The sequence below is a fragment of the Silurus meridionalis genome, chromosome 6 (assembly GCF_014805685.1).
Source record: "Silurus meridionalis isolate SWU-2019-XX chromosome 6, ASM1480568v1, whole genome shotgun sequence".
NCBI classification, from domain to species: domain Eukaryota; kingdom Metazoa; phylum Chordata; class Actinopteri; order Siluriformes; family Siluridae; genus Silurus; species Silurus meridionalis.
In genome coordinates this window covers 18,129,201-18,147,387 of record NC_060889.1, presented here as the reverse complement: position 1 = coordinate 18,147,387, position 18,187 = coordinate 18,129,201, and the positions used below count along the sequence as shown (strand labels likewise).

Sequence of the window (18,187 nt, the reverse complement as noted above, 5' to 3'; positions counted from 1 at the left end):
GTAATCAAGAGATTTATCCAGTTTGCTCAGTGTGAGCTTTTTCTCATTATAGGCTAGATGGTCTGCAATAAATCCAATCTATTTGAACAAAGATAAGAAATAAATCTGATCCAGTACAACTGGACGCAAAACAAAATTGTGTGGTAACAGTAGCAGGTCCACAAATAAACATTCTGAAGATCATCATTAAGCCTCTTTGAGAGTTTCAAATATCTTCCTCTTTTTTTATAATCTTTTTTTTTTAGTATTATTTTTATCACTGTCATTTCAGAGAAGTAGTGAACAGCTAGAAAGGTTGTTTTAGTTCATTTTCAATTCCGATACTCAACCACTGCTTGACTGGTCCCACCATCTTCTCAGTGTAGAAAACTCCAGACTTTCAGACGCTTCTTTTTTCTGGCACTGAGGTGGTGGGAAGAACTTCAGTGTTTAGCTGAGCCACTAGCAGTCTTCCAACATCTAAAGACCCGACTCTTGCAGAAGTTTTTAATCAGCACTTCTTGCATTAAAAATAGCTTTCTAACCAATTTTTCTGTCAACAAAGTTTGAGAGAGTTTTGATATTCTTAGTCTTTGTCCTAATAAACAAATGTTAGAATATTTTTATTGACGGAGATGAAAAAGCATATCGTAAGTCGTTCTGGATAAGGACATCTGACAAATGCCATAAATGGAAATGGAAAAATTATCTGCTCTGATAGCAGCTATCTGCACTTTTTCTGCTCTTAACTGTTGGACTTTTATCCACTGGACAAGGCCTTCAGCAAGAGCATAATAAATAGCAGTACTGTGTACAGAAAAAGGTCACAGTCACAAAACAGCTTCTCCGAAACACATCCCTCAAGTTCTAACATGCTCACAACCGCACATACTGTACACATAAACATTCTCATTACTAAACATAGAAAATATAATGTGTGTGTGTCCAGAATAGAGGTTTCTGGTAAATCCTGCAGCAGGTTTTAAAAAAGAGAGTTGACAAGAGGACTGTTTGAATCAAAGCATCAAAGCATACAAAAGAGGTTAGTACATCCTCCGGGGCCCAAAACCAGACCAGGGGAATTGGTGTGTGAAAAGGATTTGTGAGTATGTGTGTGTGTTTGTGGAAAAAGAGGTCTCGACACACCATTTGAATAGAAGGAAGGAAGCAGTTGAACCCCACCAACAATATGAATTGTTTTTTAATGAATCATTTTGCTGTGATCTTTTTGAATGTGTATGAATTCTCAATACAGCAAACTGCCCAGCACTAAAATCATTCACAGCATGTGTGTGTGTGTGTGTGTGTGTGTGTGTGTTTACGTAACAGGATTCAGACCAGTGATCTGTCTGAATGACTCATGGCCCTGGCCTCTACCCCAGCTTCAGGTAGCACACTCTATCTACAGCATTTGCTGAGTGTTATGTTACGTATTGATCATTTACTAAGGCCTGTGTCTAACAAAGTAATGTCCTCTGTCCCCTGATCATTAGTCTCTTGACAGTTCCAGCCTATAAATGCAAGCACAGCAAACCGAGCTGCATGATACAGGCAAGCAGGTGATGGGATCTGCCACACGTGGCGCTCTCTCAGCAACGATCATTAACCCTTTCCACTGTCCTCTAAGGAGTGAGTAGGAGACAGACTGATGTAGTGGTAAGAGGAACATGCAGTTTTCCTCTTTTAAAATGTGCTACCTTCCTTAGAATGCTCAAACCTGGACTGTAGATGAGGGTTGAGTCTGGGTTTGTTCAATTTGGTTGGAGAGAAAATACATTTGATCAGTTATTCGATTGGTTATACATCATATTTCCAGCTAACTGATAACAGGATATATGGCTGTAACACATGGTTTACACTTAAACATCTGAGACATTGTCTGATAGTGTATCAGAGGTATCAGATCCTCTTTCAGTCTAAAAGGATGATAGAGGCAGATGAACTAAGCAACTATATCCTGAAAAGGTTATAATGAAAAAGAAGGAACAATATTGCATATAATTAAACTTTGAGTTTACAGTAAAAAGGAGGAAGTGTCGGCTAAACACCAGACCAGAAAAAAATCCCAATTTATGCACGATTGCACAGACTAGTTAATGGGCCAGACTTCTGCAGTGTGACCCTGTGCTTCTCAGAGCACAGCTGGCTAATGGAGCAGCAGCAGGACCAGCCCAGGGTATTACTAATGGCAGGGCTGTTTGACAGCTCAACCACAGGGTCACCTGTCACGTGGCCAGCACTTTAGAACCCCACTCGACAGGGGCGGGGCTAGAGAGTAAGCCCCGCCCTCGGAGCATTTACCTCAGCTGCTTATTGGCTTTCCTGAGTGTGGGCATAATGACATGCAAATCAGGGTGACATGCATGTGCATGCATAATACCAAATTCCTAATACATTGAATGAATGGAGTGGAAAAGGTTGAAAAGAAGTTATAAATGTATGGAGAAAAAAAATGTCTGACTTCAAAGAAAGCGTTTGATTAGTGTGAACACGTATTGTACAAGGGAAAGTTTTCAGGGTAATATAAGTGCAGGGTCAGATATAAGAGACAGAGAGAAGACTGATGACGAGGCAGATTTTGTGTGGCTGATAAGCTCTGTTCCTGCAGTAAGGTGTCAGGAAGGGGATTCAGGATTGATATAAGGCTGAGTAACGGTGTGGGGGAAAAGGAAGAGGAGCAGCGCTACACTGCGCATGGCTTCACCGCAACCAACCGACATTCTGCTCACGCTCGAGGCGACCCGGTTCTCTTCTTTCTGCTCTCGCTGCTTTCTTTGTGTTACCTTTTTTTTGAACAGCGTGTGACTGCGAGCGTATATAATCCTGTAGTGAGCATTCCGGTTTCCATCAATGTGAACTCGATGTCTTAGGTGGAAAAGAGATCGCCGGGGATTAAGCGCGTGACGGTGCGGACACCAAGGACACCGATTGAGTAGCGCCATTAAACCAACTAATGCTGGATGAATTGAAAAATCGAGAGAAATCACCCCACATCGTCTTCTGCCCTTTTGATGGATGTATATCGAGGTATCCGAGCGAGTTGAAATAATCGAGCCGCACTTGACTCGTGCTCCGAGCATCCGCTCGACTGTCTCTCCTTTTCTTTCCGAGCCAAAAATAGATGATGAATTATGCACAAGCTCATAATGAATAAAAGACGATCTGATTGTGCATCTGTTTAATGCACATACACCGAATGACCGAGTTTTATGTGGACAGTTCCTGGTCAGGACATGAGGAGCTACAGAACATAGACGGGATCCCAGGAGAACCTTCTTGCTTCTCGTTTTCACACTGCGACATGTGACTGAAAACTTCCAGACCTCAACAGAATTAACTTCACACTGATAAGGACCAGTCTCTGCTCTGAAGAGATAAAACATTAACCTCTTTTTTTCTTTTTTATAGTCTGTCTTGAACCAAAAGGAACAGCTTGAGGTAGAAGATTTCAGTTTCATTGCATAAAGTGAGAATTAATTGCACTTAAGATTTTTTTTTTTTTGGCCAGGTATAGATCCTATGTTGCACACAAACAATCTGCTTTCAATGGACTAGAATTGTGTCCGAGTGACATTTCTGCTGAATTATTTACCTGCCACCTTGTTTCACTCGAGTAAGAAGGTGAAGTAAGCAATGGACTTGAATTGAGTTGCTGCTAAAACTGACCAATTTTGTGAATATGATTCATAAAACATGCACATGAAGAACATGAACAAGATGGAGGACAAGAACAAGACACAAACTACTGTGAAGTGCTGTATCGAACCAGTCAACTAGTAAGTCCGAGACACGACGTTCAGCCATGTGGTCGCTACCTCTCCTTCGTAACACTGATGTTCCACAACGAGTGACGGAGAGCTTCATTTTGTCAGGTTACCGCTTCCCTGACTACAGCCTCCTACAGTGCCTGGCCTCTGCATTCCGGCCCACCAATGAGACCGGAAACTTCTGGACTCACTTCCTCCCGATTTTTATCTTTGCCTTTCACTTCATGGAGATATTTGAGTGGGAAGGTGCCCCTGCTCCTGGAGAGCCCTTCTTTTACCCAGCCTGGACCTATTTCTTTGGGGTTTTCTATCTGTTGCTGGCCAGCAGTATGGCTCATCTGCTCAACTCCATGTCACTGATTGTCAGAGAGATCTGCTTCTTTGTGGATTACGGAACCATCAGTGCTTATACCGTTGGCTCCTCTTTGGCTTACTACTACTACATCCACCCACAGGCAGGGATACCAAAGTTTGGGATTGGGACAAATAATGTGTCAGAGAAACAGCCAGAGAGGAAAGAGGAGCCTATCTCAGCTTCATCTTCCAACTCTTTTTTCTCTCTCCTGCATTTCCCATTTTTTGATAGTTTATATATCCCCTGTTCCTGCCTGGTGGCCATCATCTGTGTCTTAACTTGTTGCAATACCAGACAGCATTGGAGGAAGTACCGCTATGCTGTACGTACCCTTGTGTTCCTTCTGCCCTTCTTCATTTCGTCCACACCGATTTTCTACCGGCTCCTCAACTCATCATATCCACCCTCCTCTCAAACGCCTTCTTCTTATCCATCATCTACAATGGCCACTTTTTTCTATCGCCACTGCTTTTGGCTGGTGGTGTCTGCAGCCTTTAACGTTAGCAAGATCCCAGAACGCTTTTCTCCAGGAAAGTTTGACATCTGGGGGCACAGTCACCAGTGGTTCCACTGCTGCACCTTCCTCTCCATCCTGGATGAGCTCCATATGATCAAGGCAGAGATTCGCGCCCTGCTGCTTCACCCTACTTTGGTCATAGCACCGACCACAAATCTCCTGATTTCTGGACCGACCATCTGCTCAACCTTTGGGCTAATGTTGCTTCTACAGGGGTGTATAGCTACTATTATTGTGTGGTTTGGGTGGTGTGCATACCAGACTTATGGTCCTGTGCAGAAAGGCCTGAAGGCACACTGAGTGGAACCATAGCCAGAGGCACATATATATTTTGGGTAAACAGATTTATTGATTTTGCTGACAGTAACAATGAGTCAATCACACAGGACAAGTTTGATTTATTTAGCTATTTCTCAGTCTGGGATTCTACAATCAAAGCAACTAGTTATAATTTTATATAAATTTTGGGGTGGTGTGGCTATTTTTTTTTTGTCTGTTTAAGGTTACCATACAGAAGTACCTTAAAGAGTGTTCAAGAATAAGCCAATAATTAATTCCTATGGGGATTCACTAGCACAAACAAGCATGTAAGGCTTTCCGAATCTCCTGCAGGGACTTGCTTATACTTTTTCTGGTATTTCTTACAAACACATTCACACGCACACATACCCACTTCCTCCAACGTGTAAACAGGAAGTGAAGGAACTGAACAGCCACAACAGATGCAAAATTTTATTGTACACACTTTTTACCCCAGATCTCAAAGCATCTATAATTTCAGTCTGAAATCTCTGCAACTGAAAGCTTATTAACATGAAACTAATATATTTACATTTTCTACATGTTCTAGTAAGTTATACAAAAAAAAATCGTGCTACTGGATAAGCATAAAAATGAAATCTTTGCTTATATAATACTGGAACCTATGCATGGCTTTATGTGCATTGTTTATACTGAGGAAAAAAGGGATGTGATAAGTTTCTAAGTTCAATATCAGATGATGATGATGATGAAGCAGAAGCCATAATATTGTTTCTTAGACATATCAACATGATTTTTAGCAGGGTTTCCCATTAGTGAGCTGAATTTGCACATTTAACCAGCTGCTTTTAGAAAGTGGTGCATTAAAGGGCATTTCAGTGACTGAGTGCTTTGCCTGTTGTTTACTTAATTACTATTACCATGATTAATGTTACCTTTTTACCTTGTAGACATCAAACCTCCGCCCTTCTTTCCATCACTTACTTTTTGCAGCTGGTTATTAATATTACTTGAACCTAAAAGAAAGCGTAAAATATACCACTGTGACAATTAAGTGCTTAGATGTCAGTGCTAGACTTGTTGCAGCCTGTGTAAAGTATTAATTCCAGTGCAAGATTGCACACCTAAAATCAGATTCCCTTCTTACACGCTTCTGTGTGTCAGTACATGTATGTAGGGAAGAAAAAATCTCTTCAATGTTAATGCTTCCTGAATGCAGGTTTTGGTGCGTATAACAGTTACTGCACGTTACTCAGCATTCTGTCATAAATCTGTCTTTAACAGTCTAATGTAATCTAATGCTATGTTATGTCTGGCTAAAACATCAATGATAGCTTTATGGCAGACTGTAAAGAGTAGCCCTGCCATTAGCTGTTACAGTGAGTAAATTTTGCACAATTTAAAAGAAAGTAACCAATGTCTGTACGTTTTAATTATGAATGTGCCTGCTATATTTGTTTCATTCATTTATTACTTGACAAGTCAGTGGTGAATGAAACATGTCATGTACTTATTCTTTAAGAAAAAAAAACAGTATATTAGATTGAAATTCAACAAAATGTGATTTTCTATATATCGTGCAAGATAACGTATATGTGCTGTTCTAGGAAAATGATCAACACCAGGGTGGTGCTACATGGAGCACCGTTGCCACTTAAAAGCTAAATATTTTCCAATGAAGCATGTTCTCGAAATGTTTTATACCACTTATACCACAGTTTGTTACCAGTTACATTTTTTTTTTCATATTTAAACGAATGCCACTGTTTCCAGTTCATATCATATAATGTCTGCAAAACAAGTCAGTTTAGTGTTTTCACATATGCTATAATATGTTACTGTCTTCCATACAAGTAGATGCAAAAGAGAAATGATTAGAACGTGCTCATTAAAATGTGTCATGCTGTTATAGAAGACTTACCTTGTGACCAATCAGATTCAAGAGTTCAACAATTCTGTGGTATAAATTACATTATATAATAGTCTGTCCTATTTCAGCAGACGTTTCAAATCCTCCTAGTGCAGGTTGTAGCCTACTTCATGAATCAAATGTTATTTATAGTACATTTATGATTTCTAGTATGTGAGGGAAGGACAACACAAATTGAACAGTACACAAATATATTCCTGAAGAATCAGCAGAACAGAGCCAATGCACAAAGCACATTTTGTGGGAGCACCAGCTTTGTGCATAGGCTCTGTTTTGCTGATTCTTCAGGAATATATTTGTGCTTCGAAAGAATACTGTCCTTTCCCACTCTGATACTGCTAGTTGATATATGTAATATATTGTAAAGAATATGATCTAGCGTCCGGCGTGAGTGCGTGTGCAATCAACTACATTGTTGCAGCTTTGTCCTTTGTCTTACAATCTTTGTAACATGACGGAAAGACCTCATTCTTCAAACATGTGAAAATAATGCCACTGAAAGAGTGAGAGAATAGAATTAGTGTTCATGTCTGTATCAATTCCATGCTAATGTCATCCCTAAAGACATACTCTGAATGGATCCAAGTCAGTGTATAGACAGTTGTAGATGTTTAATTGTCACTTATAAAGGTGTCAGGTGTAAAGGGATTCAACCTCAACGACAGGCTTAGTTACAGAACCTCTAGACTCGAATAATATCTAGTTCTCAGGGTTAAATAAAAAGGCAGGATTGTGATCTGACGTTCCTGAACACGCTCTGCTTTCTGACTGGTTTTGATTCAGTCGTATTTATGATTTACATATGTAGATTATTCTAGTTCTGTCTTAATGACTGAGATAGTTATTATGCTATAGAATAAGAGATAATATAATCGTATGAATAGATTGTTTTTCCTTTTCACTGTATCAAAAGGCTATTATTAGAAATGAATAAATTTAACTTGCTGGATCAACAAGGTCTGTTTTCTGTTTAGTGAGCGTTTGTGTCAGTTGCTGTGTGAAAAACGAATGGAATGGATGGTCATTTGAATGGAGATTCCCAATTTAAATAATTCAAATCTCATTGGATAACCTTGAGCATGTGCAAGTTTGCATATGTTTGCATTAGATTTTTTGTGTATTTGTATAGTGTATTTTGTGTGCGCATTTGTGTGTGCGCATGGGGCCATCCCATACAGATTATATATATATATATATATATATATATATATATATATATATATATATATATATATATGTATGTATATATTCCGTGTGAGTATAGAGTTCAGCTTGGCTGAGTTACAGGCACAGCTGGGAGGCTAAGCATTATGTCCTAGCAACCTCCCACACGTCTCTCTCTCTCTCTCTCTCTCTCTCTCTCTCTCTCTCTCACACACACACACACACACACACACACTCACTCTCTCTTTCTCACAGTAATATGACACCGTTCCATGTTCCATGTTATGTATAGTAAAATGATTCTGGAATGTCAAAAATAGACAGGGGTGTGGGAAAGCAGAGTGAATGAACGAGGGTGCATGATGAGGAGACATATTCATTTTCCATTACCTCTTCTTTGACCTCATTTTAACATGTAAGCATGGCGTTTCACTTGCCGCTAGAGGGAGACATTTAGCTACAACTGATGACCCTGACATTCTGAAGGTCACACGAGATTCTAATATTTTTGAGGAGTAAAAAAAAAATGCCTTGAATGTGAATTTTTTTTCCAGGGTAAAACATATGTGGTATTTTTAATTAATAGCACTTCACATCATCAGAATTTACTTAAGTACTAATGAAAATGAATGCTTGTACTCGCTTAATTCTCACAAGAAATTTTTTTATACTCCTTTACATCAAACCTTTTAAAAACATGGTTCAAAACTTGTCTTCCCTCCACTAGCCAGTGACTGTATGCTATATGTCAATATCATTACCTTACATTTTAGTTTAGAGCATATATTCATCAGTGTTGAAAGGCCTACATGCCTTGCAGTGTGCTTAATACAATAGCTATCGGTATGTATCTAAATATGAATAAGCTAAGAGATTGCATTATGGAGGTGGAGGATAAACAACTTGGCGCTACTTCAGTAAAGGGTTTAAAGAGGTTGAAGTAAAAAATATATACAAAATGAGGTGTCTTTTTTGTCTTCCTCCATCTAATTTAAACAAGCATGTTAAGATAATCCTTCATTTGCTAATGTTAGCTGAAGATTTAGCTTTTAGCTAAAGATATTATAAAATGTTTCTTTTATTTATGTACATAAGTTTATTTTATGTTTATTTACCTGAAATTTTACTTCTGATTAATTCATTAGCAAAAGCAGCAGTTGATTTCAGGTTAAAATAGTTGAGTTTCTTCTTCAGTTGTAGATAAGTAACAAAACGTATGTTGCACATAAAGTTAATTTAAATGTTTGGCTGGATACTTATATGATTTTTGCATATCATTAATACTTTAATTTAATTATAATTTCCCAATGTTTTTCACACCTTTTTCAATCCTGAATAACTGATGTGACATTAAAGAATGCACTGTGAAATCCTAGTTAAAATCCTTTAATCACAGAACTTTGTATAATTTAAAAATATAAAATACAATGTGATCTGTCTAGCACAAATATTACTAGACCACATTTTGCTCACCATATATTTATCTCATGTCCATAATTAAGGTTTTTCTCATGTACTTTGTAAAGGTTTAAAGATTTAAGTTTCTGTATTTCATGTTGAGGTGAATAATATTTTAAAGGTAAATACACACTTTATTTGTAGTAGTGGCAAAACAATTCACGGACATTCTGTTAAAACTGTCACAAAGAAGTGTTGTTTTAGGTTAGTATTCAGACCATATGACTGTTTTGTCATTTTCTGCCTCAAAAAGCAACACTGGTTTCCAACATTGTGATAGCATGATGTTAGCATGTTTTCTTAGCTAAAATGGCCAGTGCTTTATCGTGCACCTGCTTATGGAATAGGACAAAACTGGAAGGGTTCAGAATGCCACGTCCATCTTCATTCACCTGGCCCATCAGCACATAGTTTATTCCTGAGATAATACAGAATTGCAAAATAAATTATAAAGAATAGATAATAATAATAAAGAATAGATTTTTTTGTTCTGTAGACCAAACAACTAAAACATTTATATGCAATCTGTGAATTATGAACACATTTTACCTTTTTTCAGTACAGGGCATTTGGAGCAGGGAACTGTAAGCGTGACAGACATAGCTGGGCCTCGTCTGGTAATGTTAAGTTTGCCTGTTTTATAGGTCTTCATGATGTATACATTCACCTCAACTCTACCACCGGAGATTGGCTTCACTGCTGTCACCTTCCCGGTGAACACTGAGAGAAGAACATGATTGTATTTCATTATTTAATTACAGTAATTCCAGACATATGCAAAGTGAACTTACATGGTATTATAATATCAGGAGGAGTATAGATTTAAAAAGTGCATATTATGAGCTATTTAGATTGGTAAATTCTGATATTTGTTTCATGTAATTGTATTAATTTATTCCCAACAGTTTATTCTCTTCATTTCGTAGCGTTTCTCTTGGCTGCACTGCTTCCAGTACATGTATGTGGATGTAAGATTTATTTGTTCAATAAGATTTTAGCCTCTATGTGCTGCCATGTCAATCTAATCTGCCCAGGGCCTTCAGAATCAGTAGTGCTGGCCGATGTAATTTAAACTATATTAGCAATGGGACTGATTCTTTAACCAATCAGATTAAAAATCTCACAGGGGTGTCACAGGGTCAGCTAGCTGGCCCACAATAAAGTCAGCATTTTTCCGTCCTCTGATTGGTTGGTCAGGGGGAAACTGCTACAGCCAATTTTTACTAGCAAAACACCTCTGTAGCGATCTGCACACATTAATACATTTGAGTTAGAATATTTTACGGCAAAAATGGCTGATGGAGGAAGAGAAATTGATTTGGTCTAGGACATAGTTAAAAATCTTTCAAGGCAGACTTTTCAAAAAAAAGCTAGACATTGTGAGAAGAGGTCGCCCAACCCCGAAGCTAGGTAGCTAGGTTTGTTTACCACTTCCTTCGAATGGTACCACTGGATTCAGCCTCTGAGGAGCGTTGCAAATTATATGAGTATGCATTATGAGTATGCATCTCTCGTAAGTATGATGTATTTTATCAAAATGTTTAATGTTTTGTCATGTTATTAGAATAATATTGATTCTGAACTGCTCCAGATGATGTAGGTGCACAGTTGTAGTGTAGAGGTTTGGATTTGTCTTACCTGGGTTTCTTGCTTTAGTAAAAATGTTATTCACCCTCAATACGCAAAATGCCTCTCTCTCTGTAATGCCATGTGTTGTTACATTGCGTTTTTGTATAGTATTGATAGTTTCTATAATCGCAACGTGATAGTGGTGGTATTAAGAGTTGGATAAAGTCGGGTAAGCTCTCACTAAAGACCCAGGTAGCAAATTCACAGCCCGCCACTGCCTTAAGACATACATTAGGATCACTAATGACTCGTTAGTTTAAAAATCAAGCTGGAAAAGTATAAGAATGAATTAAAATTTTGTAAAAGTGTAATTTAGTCAGTATTTAGTTTATTTTGGAGCTAATCCATAGACTGCATTAAATTGCTAATTGTCATCAGTTTTTGCAAACAGTTTAAAATAAACCTCTTAGCGGTAAGGAATTATCACAAAAAGAGGTTACCAAAATGGCTGGGACAAAAGCTGGTCAGAAGAGTCCCGGTCCTCTTACATGGCTGTGTACACTGCGGATCCTCAACTGCTGTGTGGATTAAAAAAAAAGGTTTACTAAGAAAAATACACAGACATACAGAATAAAATACTCATTAGATCTGCTCACATTTCCTGTTTCCTGTAGAGGTGATCTTGGTGCTTGTGTTAGTGGCAGGATTGGTCTTTGGTTTCGAAGTGGTTTTCACACCAGGCTTGGGTTTGGGCTGGACTTTAGATGCAGGTGTGGGCTTTACTGGCTTTGTGCCTGGTTTAGCTGTGGACTTAGCAAAAGGCTTAATACTTGGTTTAACTTTTGGTTTTAATGTTGGTTTTGTTTTAGGCTTTAGGGTTGGTTTAGTTTTAGGCTTTGGAGTTGGTTTAGTTTTAGGTTTTGGAGTTGGTTTAGCTTTAGGCTTTTTTGTTGGTTTCACTGGAGGTTTTGGTGTAGGCTTAAGTTTAGGTGTAGGTTTGGTTGGTTTAGGCTTAGGCTTCCGTGGCCCAGATGGAGGTTTCAGGGTTGCTTTAGGTTTAGGTGTAGGTCTGGGTTTAGTTCTTGCTGTGGGTGAAGATGTTGTTCTAGGTTTAGAAATTGAGTCAGAGTCAATTCTAGGTCCAGGCACAGTGTCCAGGGTTGGTGTTGCGGTTTGAGAACCACGTGGAATGCTCTTATAGTGTGCCATAAAACCTGCCCCTGTCAAACTTAGGTCAGACACAAACTGCACCAGCAGCTCATTTCCTCTGCTCACAACTGGCCTGTGGTAGACAGAAATGATTATATAATGTTTTTCAACCTCATCTTTATCAACCACATCTGTAGCTAATGGACCTTTACACTTATAATGACAACGTTCCTGTAGTTAGCATGTTCAAACTATTCCTAAAATAGCATTATATGGACTAATGCAGACATTTATCTTTTATTACAGCTGTTTTACAGTTCTTGTTTAACATTTCGGGAAGAAATTCTGGGAAATATATTTAAAAATACATTTTGTAGAAGTACTCAAGTACTCAATTGTTGACACAACTGCAAGCGAAAACATCCTGCCTTTCCTGTTATGTGGTATCAGTGAACAGGTAAGGAAAAGTGAGGTAAAAGCAACTTTAAAATATATATTAATGTGACTCACTCTGGTGCTACATCTCCACAGAATTTGCCTATACGTCGTGAATTGTCTGATTCTCCACCATTAAACAGTGCCACGTAGTCGAAGCGACAGTATTTATCTGTCTCTAGGTCCAGCTTCTCAAACTTTACCTCAATCACCTAGGGAATCACACACACACACACACACACACACACACACACACACACACACACACACACCCAAATTTGATTAAAGAAAAGACAAAAAGTTTAATCACAATGAGTCTTTCATGTGAGATTTTATGGATCTCTCTCTCTCTCTCTCTCTCTCTCTCTCCCTCCCTCCCTCTCTCCCTCCCTCCATAAACATATCCCTTCAATGGAGTCTTAGTCTCTAGCATCGCACATACACGTATATGCTTGCATGCATACTCACACACGTATATCCACATCTTTCCAAATGCACACACATTCTCACAAACCAAAAAGCTAATTACAGCTCCCTCGTGTCAAATGAAATCATCTCACACTGCTGAAATGAAGAATGGTGACAAAAGAGCAGAGAGAGAAAGAGGTGTAAAGTGAGGCTAAACAAGCTCACCATGTTGGTCGCTACAGTGATGTGCCAGGAACAGCTGATCCCTGCTGGGTAATTAGAATCTGGCCAGTTTGGAGTTTTCACTGAACCATGAGGCTTTGACAACCTGCCACCACAAAACTGATGCTCTGTGTGAAGCGAGAGAATTATTTATCTTGCTGAATTTTCCTTTTGTTTTTAAGTTTATAATATTATCTCGTAATTTTATTGTGTATGTACCAGAGTACAATAGCTTTAGACACTAGTTTAGACACTAGTTCTTAAAAAATTACCAAAAAAATTACTAAAATAGACATGGGCCAAAAAAGAGGCAACTTCTCCATGGTTGAAGATATATTTTCAATCAGAAAGTTCTAGAAATCTCTAAATAACTATCTAAGAATTTATATCTAAAAAAAAAAAGTAATCTTTGTGACATTTTTTAAATGATTTCATTTCATATGGTGTTTTTTTTCCTATATGATCTATGTATGGATTAAATTAACCATAATAATAAAAAGATTCAATGTTAAACTTTTTAACAAAGCTAAATGACATCATACTTATTCAGACAATATTGAGTGAGCAGCGAAAAAAATCTTCCAACCATCCACATGTGGCTTTCCACCGCTGAAGAAGGCCAGAAAACCACGGCCTCCCCTGCCCGAGTCAGACACCATCTCCAGCATCATGAGGTTGGAGGTAGAAATCAGAGCCCCAGGCCGAAACGTTCCACAGAAGCGGCCCAGTTTCTGCACAGTGTACGAGTGACCATTGTACACATCCACGTAGTCATAGCGACAGGTAGGGTCAGCCTCCAGGTCAAAGATACGGAACTGGATCATGACCACCTGACCCTCTGGAACCTGTAGGCATGAGTCACTGTAAACATTGTTCTTTGGTGTGCTCATATTTCAGTGTCTTTAATGGCAAATGAAGGACTGAAAATATTCAGTGCCTTCATTTAGTGCCTACATTGAAATCTAAATGGGTCAGTGTGAGGCAAAGATATGAAAAAATGTGTTTCTTACAATTAAATACACTTAAGGAAGTGGTAGTGGTTACTGTTTTGGAATTCTGTTGTAAGATTGAGTTCAAATCCCTGCACCTCTAAGATGCTGCAGCTTAAACAAGACCCTTACTCTTCAACTTCTCAATTGTATAAATGAGATAATTGATAGTCGCTCTGGGTAAAGGTGTCTGCTTAATGCCAGAAATGTCAATGTAAGACAAAGAAATGCAGTCTGCCAACATAAAGCAATGTCTTTCCCATGGTGGAAATTTATTACAAAGCACTGACACTTAAGATTTTAATCTAACAAAGTTAAAGTCTACTTATAAAAGGCTTTAATTTGATTACTTCGTTATTTTAGAACACTTTCATTTCAGTAACAAAATCCACTTATTGTTAGGCATACATTATGTAGAACAAGCACCATACAAGTACCCATGAGTGAGTTACCATAGAATGCACTAAGATGAGCACATTTATATAAAGTTATGATTTGAATTTCAGTTGACGCAACCCATAATGTAAGAGCTGCAGTTGTGGAAAATTCATCAAAAATATAGATTGAACATATTGACTATGACATATATTCCACAAAACTGTCACTCGGGATAGTCAGATCAGTCTTAAAATAAGCTGGAAGTGTTGTAGTGTTTCTTTGGTAGTCCTTCATACAACAATCAGTCATAATCATTAAAATTACATCGATTATCCTGATACAGGGCACCATCAAAACATGGGATATACTGAAGTTTAAGCGTTTAAAGAAGCGCAAAAATGTGAGAACCAAATAGTGATGTCAGAACATATTCAAAACAGCAGGTCTTGTGGGGTATTTACAATATGCAGTCGTTAGTACCTATCAAAGATTTGAGATGGTTTGGACATGTGCAGAGGAGAGACATGAGTTATATTGGTAGAAGAATGCTGAGGATGGAGCCACCAGGTAGGCGGAAAAGGGGAAGGCCAAGGAGGAGGTTCATGGATGTGGTGAGGGAAGACATGCAGGTAGTTGGTGTGAAAGAGGCAGATGTAGAGGACAGGGTGGTATGGAGACGGATGATCTGCTGTGGCAAAGCCTAATGGGAGCAGCCGAAAGAAGAAGAAGAAGTACCCATCAAAGATGGTCCAAAAAGCCTGGAAGCCTCATTGATGTGTGTGGAGAGTGAAGGATATCTCATCTTTTCTGATCCCACAGAATAGCTACTGTAGCACAACTTTCTAGAGTTTAATGTTAGCTATGATTGGCCGCTAATTTAATAATCTAACATCCTAGTGCCAGGTATTACAACACACTTTCAGAGGTCTTGCGGAGCCCATGCCTTAATAGGTCAAAAATGTTTTGGTGGCACAAGGGAGATCTACAAAATATTTGGCAGGTGGTTTTAATGTTATGACAGACCCTTAACTGTCCCCAAAGAACCAATTATTGCATTAAACCTCTAATAAAACCTTTAGAAAGTATAAAGAAAAAAAAAACAAATTTAATAATAGATGAAAGTTAAAAAAAAAAATGGGAAAGGACCATTTTTGAGATTCTTATGTTTAATTCGTTGCCTTTCTAAATTGTAAATGTCTGATTTGTTTGTACACTTGTGATGTGCACAGTTACTCACAGTGATGTACCAGGTGCATTTGGTGTTGGGTTTGTAATGATCAGGGAAGTCTTCACTTGCCAGAAAGCCTGAATTTGTTGTTAAAAAACCCCCACATCGGAAAACTGGCCTAGAAAGAGAGGGATTTTTCTTTTCACATTTTTTAGAAAAATTCTTCCCGCATGGTCATGGTGTTGGCACCATGAACAGCAATCTAGGAAGGCTTGCATGCACACACACACACACACACACACACACACACACACACACACACACACACACACACACACAAACCTCTGAGAGCCAAACAGCCACACTCTGTTCAAGAAAATTAAGGAAGGGCTGCTGAACGAACACAAACACACACACACACCACTTTAAAAGATTGGTGTTATATGAAGTCAGTCACTGCACTGACAGTATATTTCCCCCTTCACACGCTCTTTTTAACACATTAAATATCTCAGCATAAAAAAAACATTTAAACACATAAGGTGCTGGTTTAAATGTATTTCAAATGTATTTATTATTCAATTTTCTAATCTCTCATACACATAAACATAGATTAATGCATGCAAAGGTATAAGGCATTTTTTGGTTTAAAACACATCAAACACAGTGGAATTCAGTGTAATCAAATGCAGTTGGTCATAAAAATCTCTGGCTTTGATTCACTTTCATCTGCATCAGAATGAGAATTTAACAATTATTAGCAGAGATCAATTAACCAGGACGTCGTTTTGTCTGGTTTAAACCCCGTTTTACCCGAAACCATGTATAATTTGGGGGATCGTGAAACTTGTGAGCCTTTTCAGCTTCTCCTCCTTTAGTGAATGTGGATCTGGAGCAGAGGTGCAGCAAACAGACTTCAGTTATTTAATGTTTCAACTCAGAGAAAACAAATATTTGTTTAAAAAAAAAAAAAAAAAGAAAAAGAAAAAAAGAAAAAAAAGAAAACTATAAAGATCGTGGCTGGCTTTAGAAATGGTAGTACATATTTACTCAGACGATGAGTTTTGGTATACACTTTTTTTTTTAAACTCAAAAGAGAAAAATAAATAATTTTAGTGATCAATATACCGGCAGACTTTTTACCCTGAACTGTGAACCAAAAATGTTCTAAATAAGTAACAGCTACCTGACTTTTAGGCAGATTTCAGTTAGTATTTAATCTACTGAACTAAATGAAATACGGCTTTTCCTCTTAGTAGGGCAGTAAAAGTTATTATAGTGCCATAAAGTTTAAAAAAGAATTAAAGATTAGGCACAATGTTGACACAACAGGTGGTTTGATTGAAACATACTGTATGCCAGACATCACTCAACTACAAGCTCAACTTACTTCTGTTTAATAGCAGATAAAACACCAGCAAACTTATTTCCTTAAGACAGAAGATGAACTGGAGCTCAGTAGTGCTCAGGGTAACCTGCCAACTCTACACTTATAGATTTTAGCACTTTGAATGCATGCATTTAGACACAAACACACACATGCACTCTCACCTTGTGAAGTTGGTTTGTCCTTGTGTCCATCGCAACCCTAAAACCAGGAGGCCCACACACCACACACACGCACCACCTCTCATCTTGTCTTTCAAACACGAGAGGACAGTGCAAGCGGACGCAGGACAGGAGGAGACTGTAGGGGTGTGGAGAAGGAGCAGGGTGGCTATGTGAAAGAGGGATTGAGAGAGAGAACAAGGGTGGAATGAGAGGGAGAGAGAGAAAAAGGAGGGAGAAAGAGTGAGAGTAAGAGAGTGTTAAGGGAACAAGAAGAGTGGGAATGGCTCCCAGATGCTGTTGGTTTTAAAACGATGGAAAGATGAGATGCTCTCACAGCCAAATACACACCTAATCAAGGGCCGGTGTGTCTGTAATTCATGGAGGAGTTTAGATTTTTGCCATAATGTGTATTAAATGATTTTTGTATGTTGGAGAAAAATTCCTATATGATTAACTGCCCTGCTACTGGACACTTGCACCTTCAGAAAGACAGAGAAAACCCACAAATATATATTTTCTCCAAACCCACATAGTAAAATAAACGTGATTGATGATTAATCCATTGCTTATTCACATTAGTAGTGACTAGTAGTAATGTTTTTCACACAGGAACCTGAGACCTGCATGCTTCTGATGCAAAGTTCACATTAGAAAGAAAAACACACACCAAGCATCTTCTTTAACCTGCCTTTCTGACTTTTCCACCTCTATAACAATCATTTTCATTTGTATGTGTCCGTCTTCATGCGCACATTGCACACAAAATGAAATGTGAATGCAAGACAGCTCTGTGTATGTGTGCGTCGTTCATGTCGCAGTGTTTGTGCCTGGTAAAACCACCGTGTGGCCACGTCAGGACCTTTTTAAAGCTCGGGCCACATTCTTGC

General features: G+C 38.4%; 2 protein-coding genes across 3 annotated transcripts; one reads left to right on the top strand and one right to left on the bottom strand.

Moving 5' to 3' along the window:
- The first annotated feature begins 2,357 nt into the window (after window positions 1-2,357).
- On the top strand, window positions 2,358-6,286 carry paqr9 (progestin and adipoQ receptor family member 9). Its single transcript, XM_046852632.1, has one exon. The coding sequence runs from the start codon at window positions 3,782-3,784 to the stop codon at window positions 4,916-4,918; it is 1,137 nt and encodes a 378-aa protein (XP_046708588.1). The 5' UTR covers window positions 2,358-3,781; the 3' UTR covers window positions 4,919-6,286.
- A 3,057-nt stretch (window positions 6,287-9,343) lies between these two features.
- Window positions 9,344-17,485, bottom strand: pcolceb (procollagen C-endopeptidase enhancer b). Of its 2 annotated transcripts, none has more exons than XM_046851923.1 (9): window positions 17,301-17,485; window positions 15,819-15,927; window positions 13,801-14,059; window positions 13,218-13,342; window positions 12,660-12,796; window positions 11,657-12,282; window positions 11,501-11,578; window positions 9,981-10,151; window positions 9,344-9,849 (listed from the first exon to the last, which is right to left on the bottom strand). In XM_046851923.1, exons 1-9 carry the CDS (start codon window positions 17,381-17,383, stop codon window positions 9,719-9,721), a joined length of 1,719 nt encoding a protein of 572 aa, XP_046707879.1. In that variant the 5' UTR covers window positions 17,384-17,485; the 3' UTR covers window positions 9,344-9,718. The 2 variants fall into 2 exon arrangements, with proteins under 2 accessions (XP_046707879.1, XP_046707880.1); XM_046851924.1 differs by having other exon boundaries at window positions 11,501-11,575.
- Between the last annotated feature and the right edge of the window lie 702 nt (window positions 17,486-18,187).

Coding starts and splice junctions, on each gene's coding strand:
- paqr9 (XM_046852632.1), top strand. CDS start 3,782: ATGTGGTCGCTACCTCTCCTTCGTAACACTGATGTTCCACAACGAGTG.
- pcolceb (XM_046851923.1), bottom strand. CDS start 17,383: ATGAGAGGTGGTGCGTGTGTGTGGTGTGTGGGCCTCCTGGTTTTAGGG. Junction 12,283..12,659: donor TGTGGAGATGTAGCACCAGA/GTGAGTCACATT, acceptor TGTCTACCACAG/GCCAGTTGTGAGCAGAGGAA. Junction 9,850..9,980: donor ATGCCCTGTACTGAAAAAAG/GTAAAATGTGTT, acceptor GTATTATCTCAG/GAATAAACTATGTGCTGATG.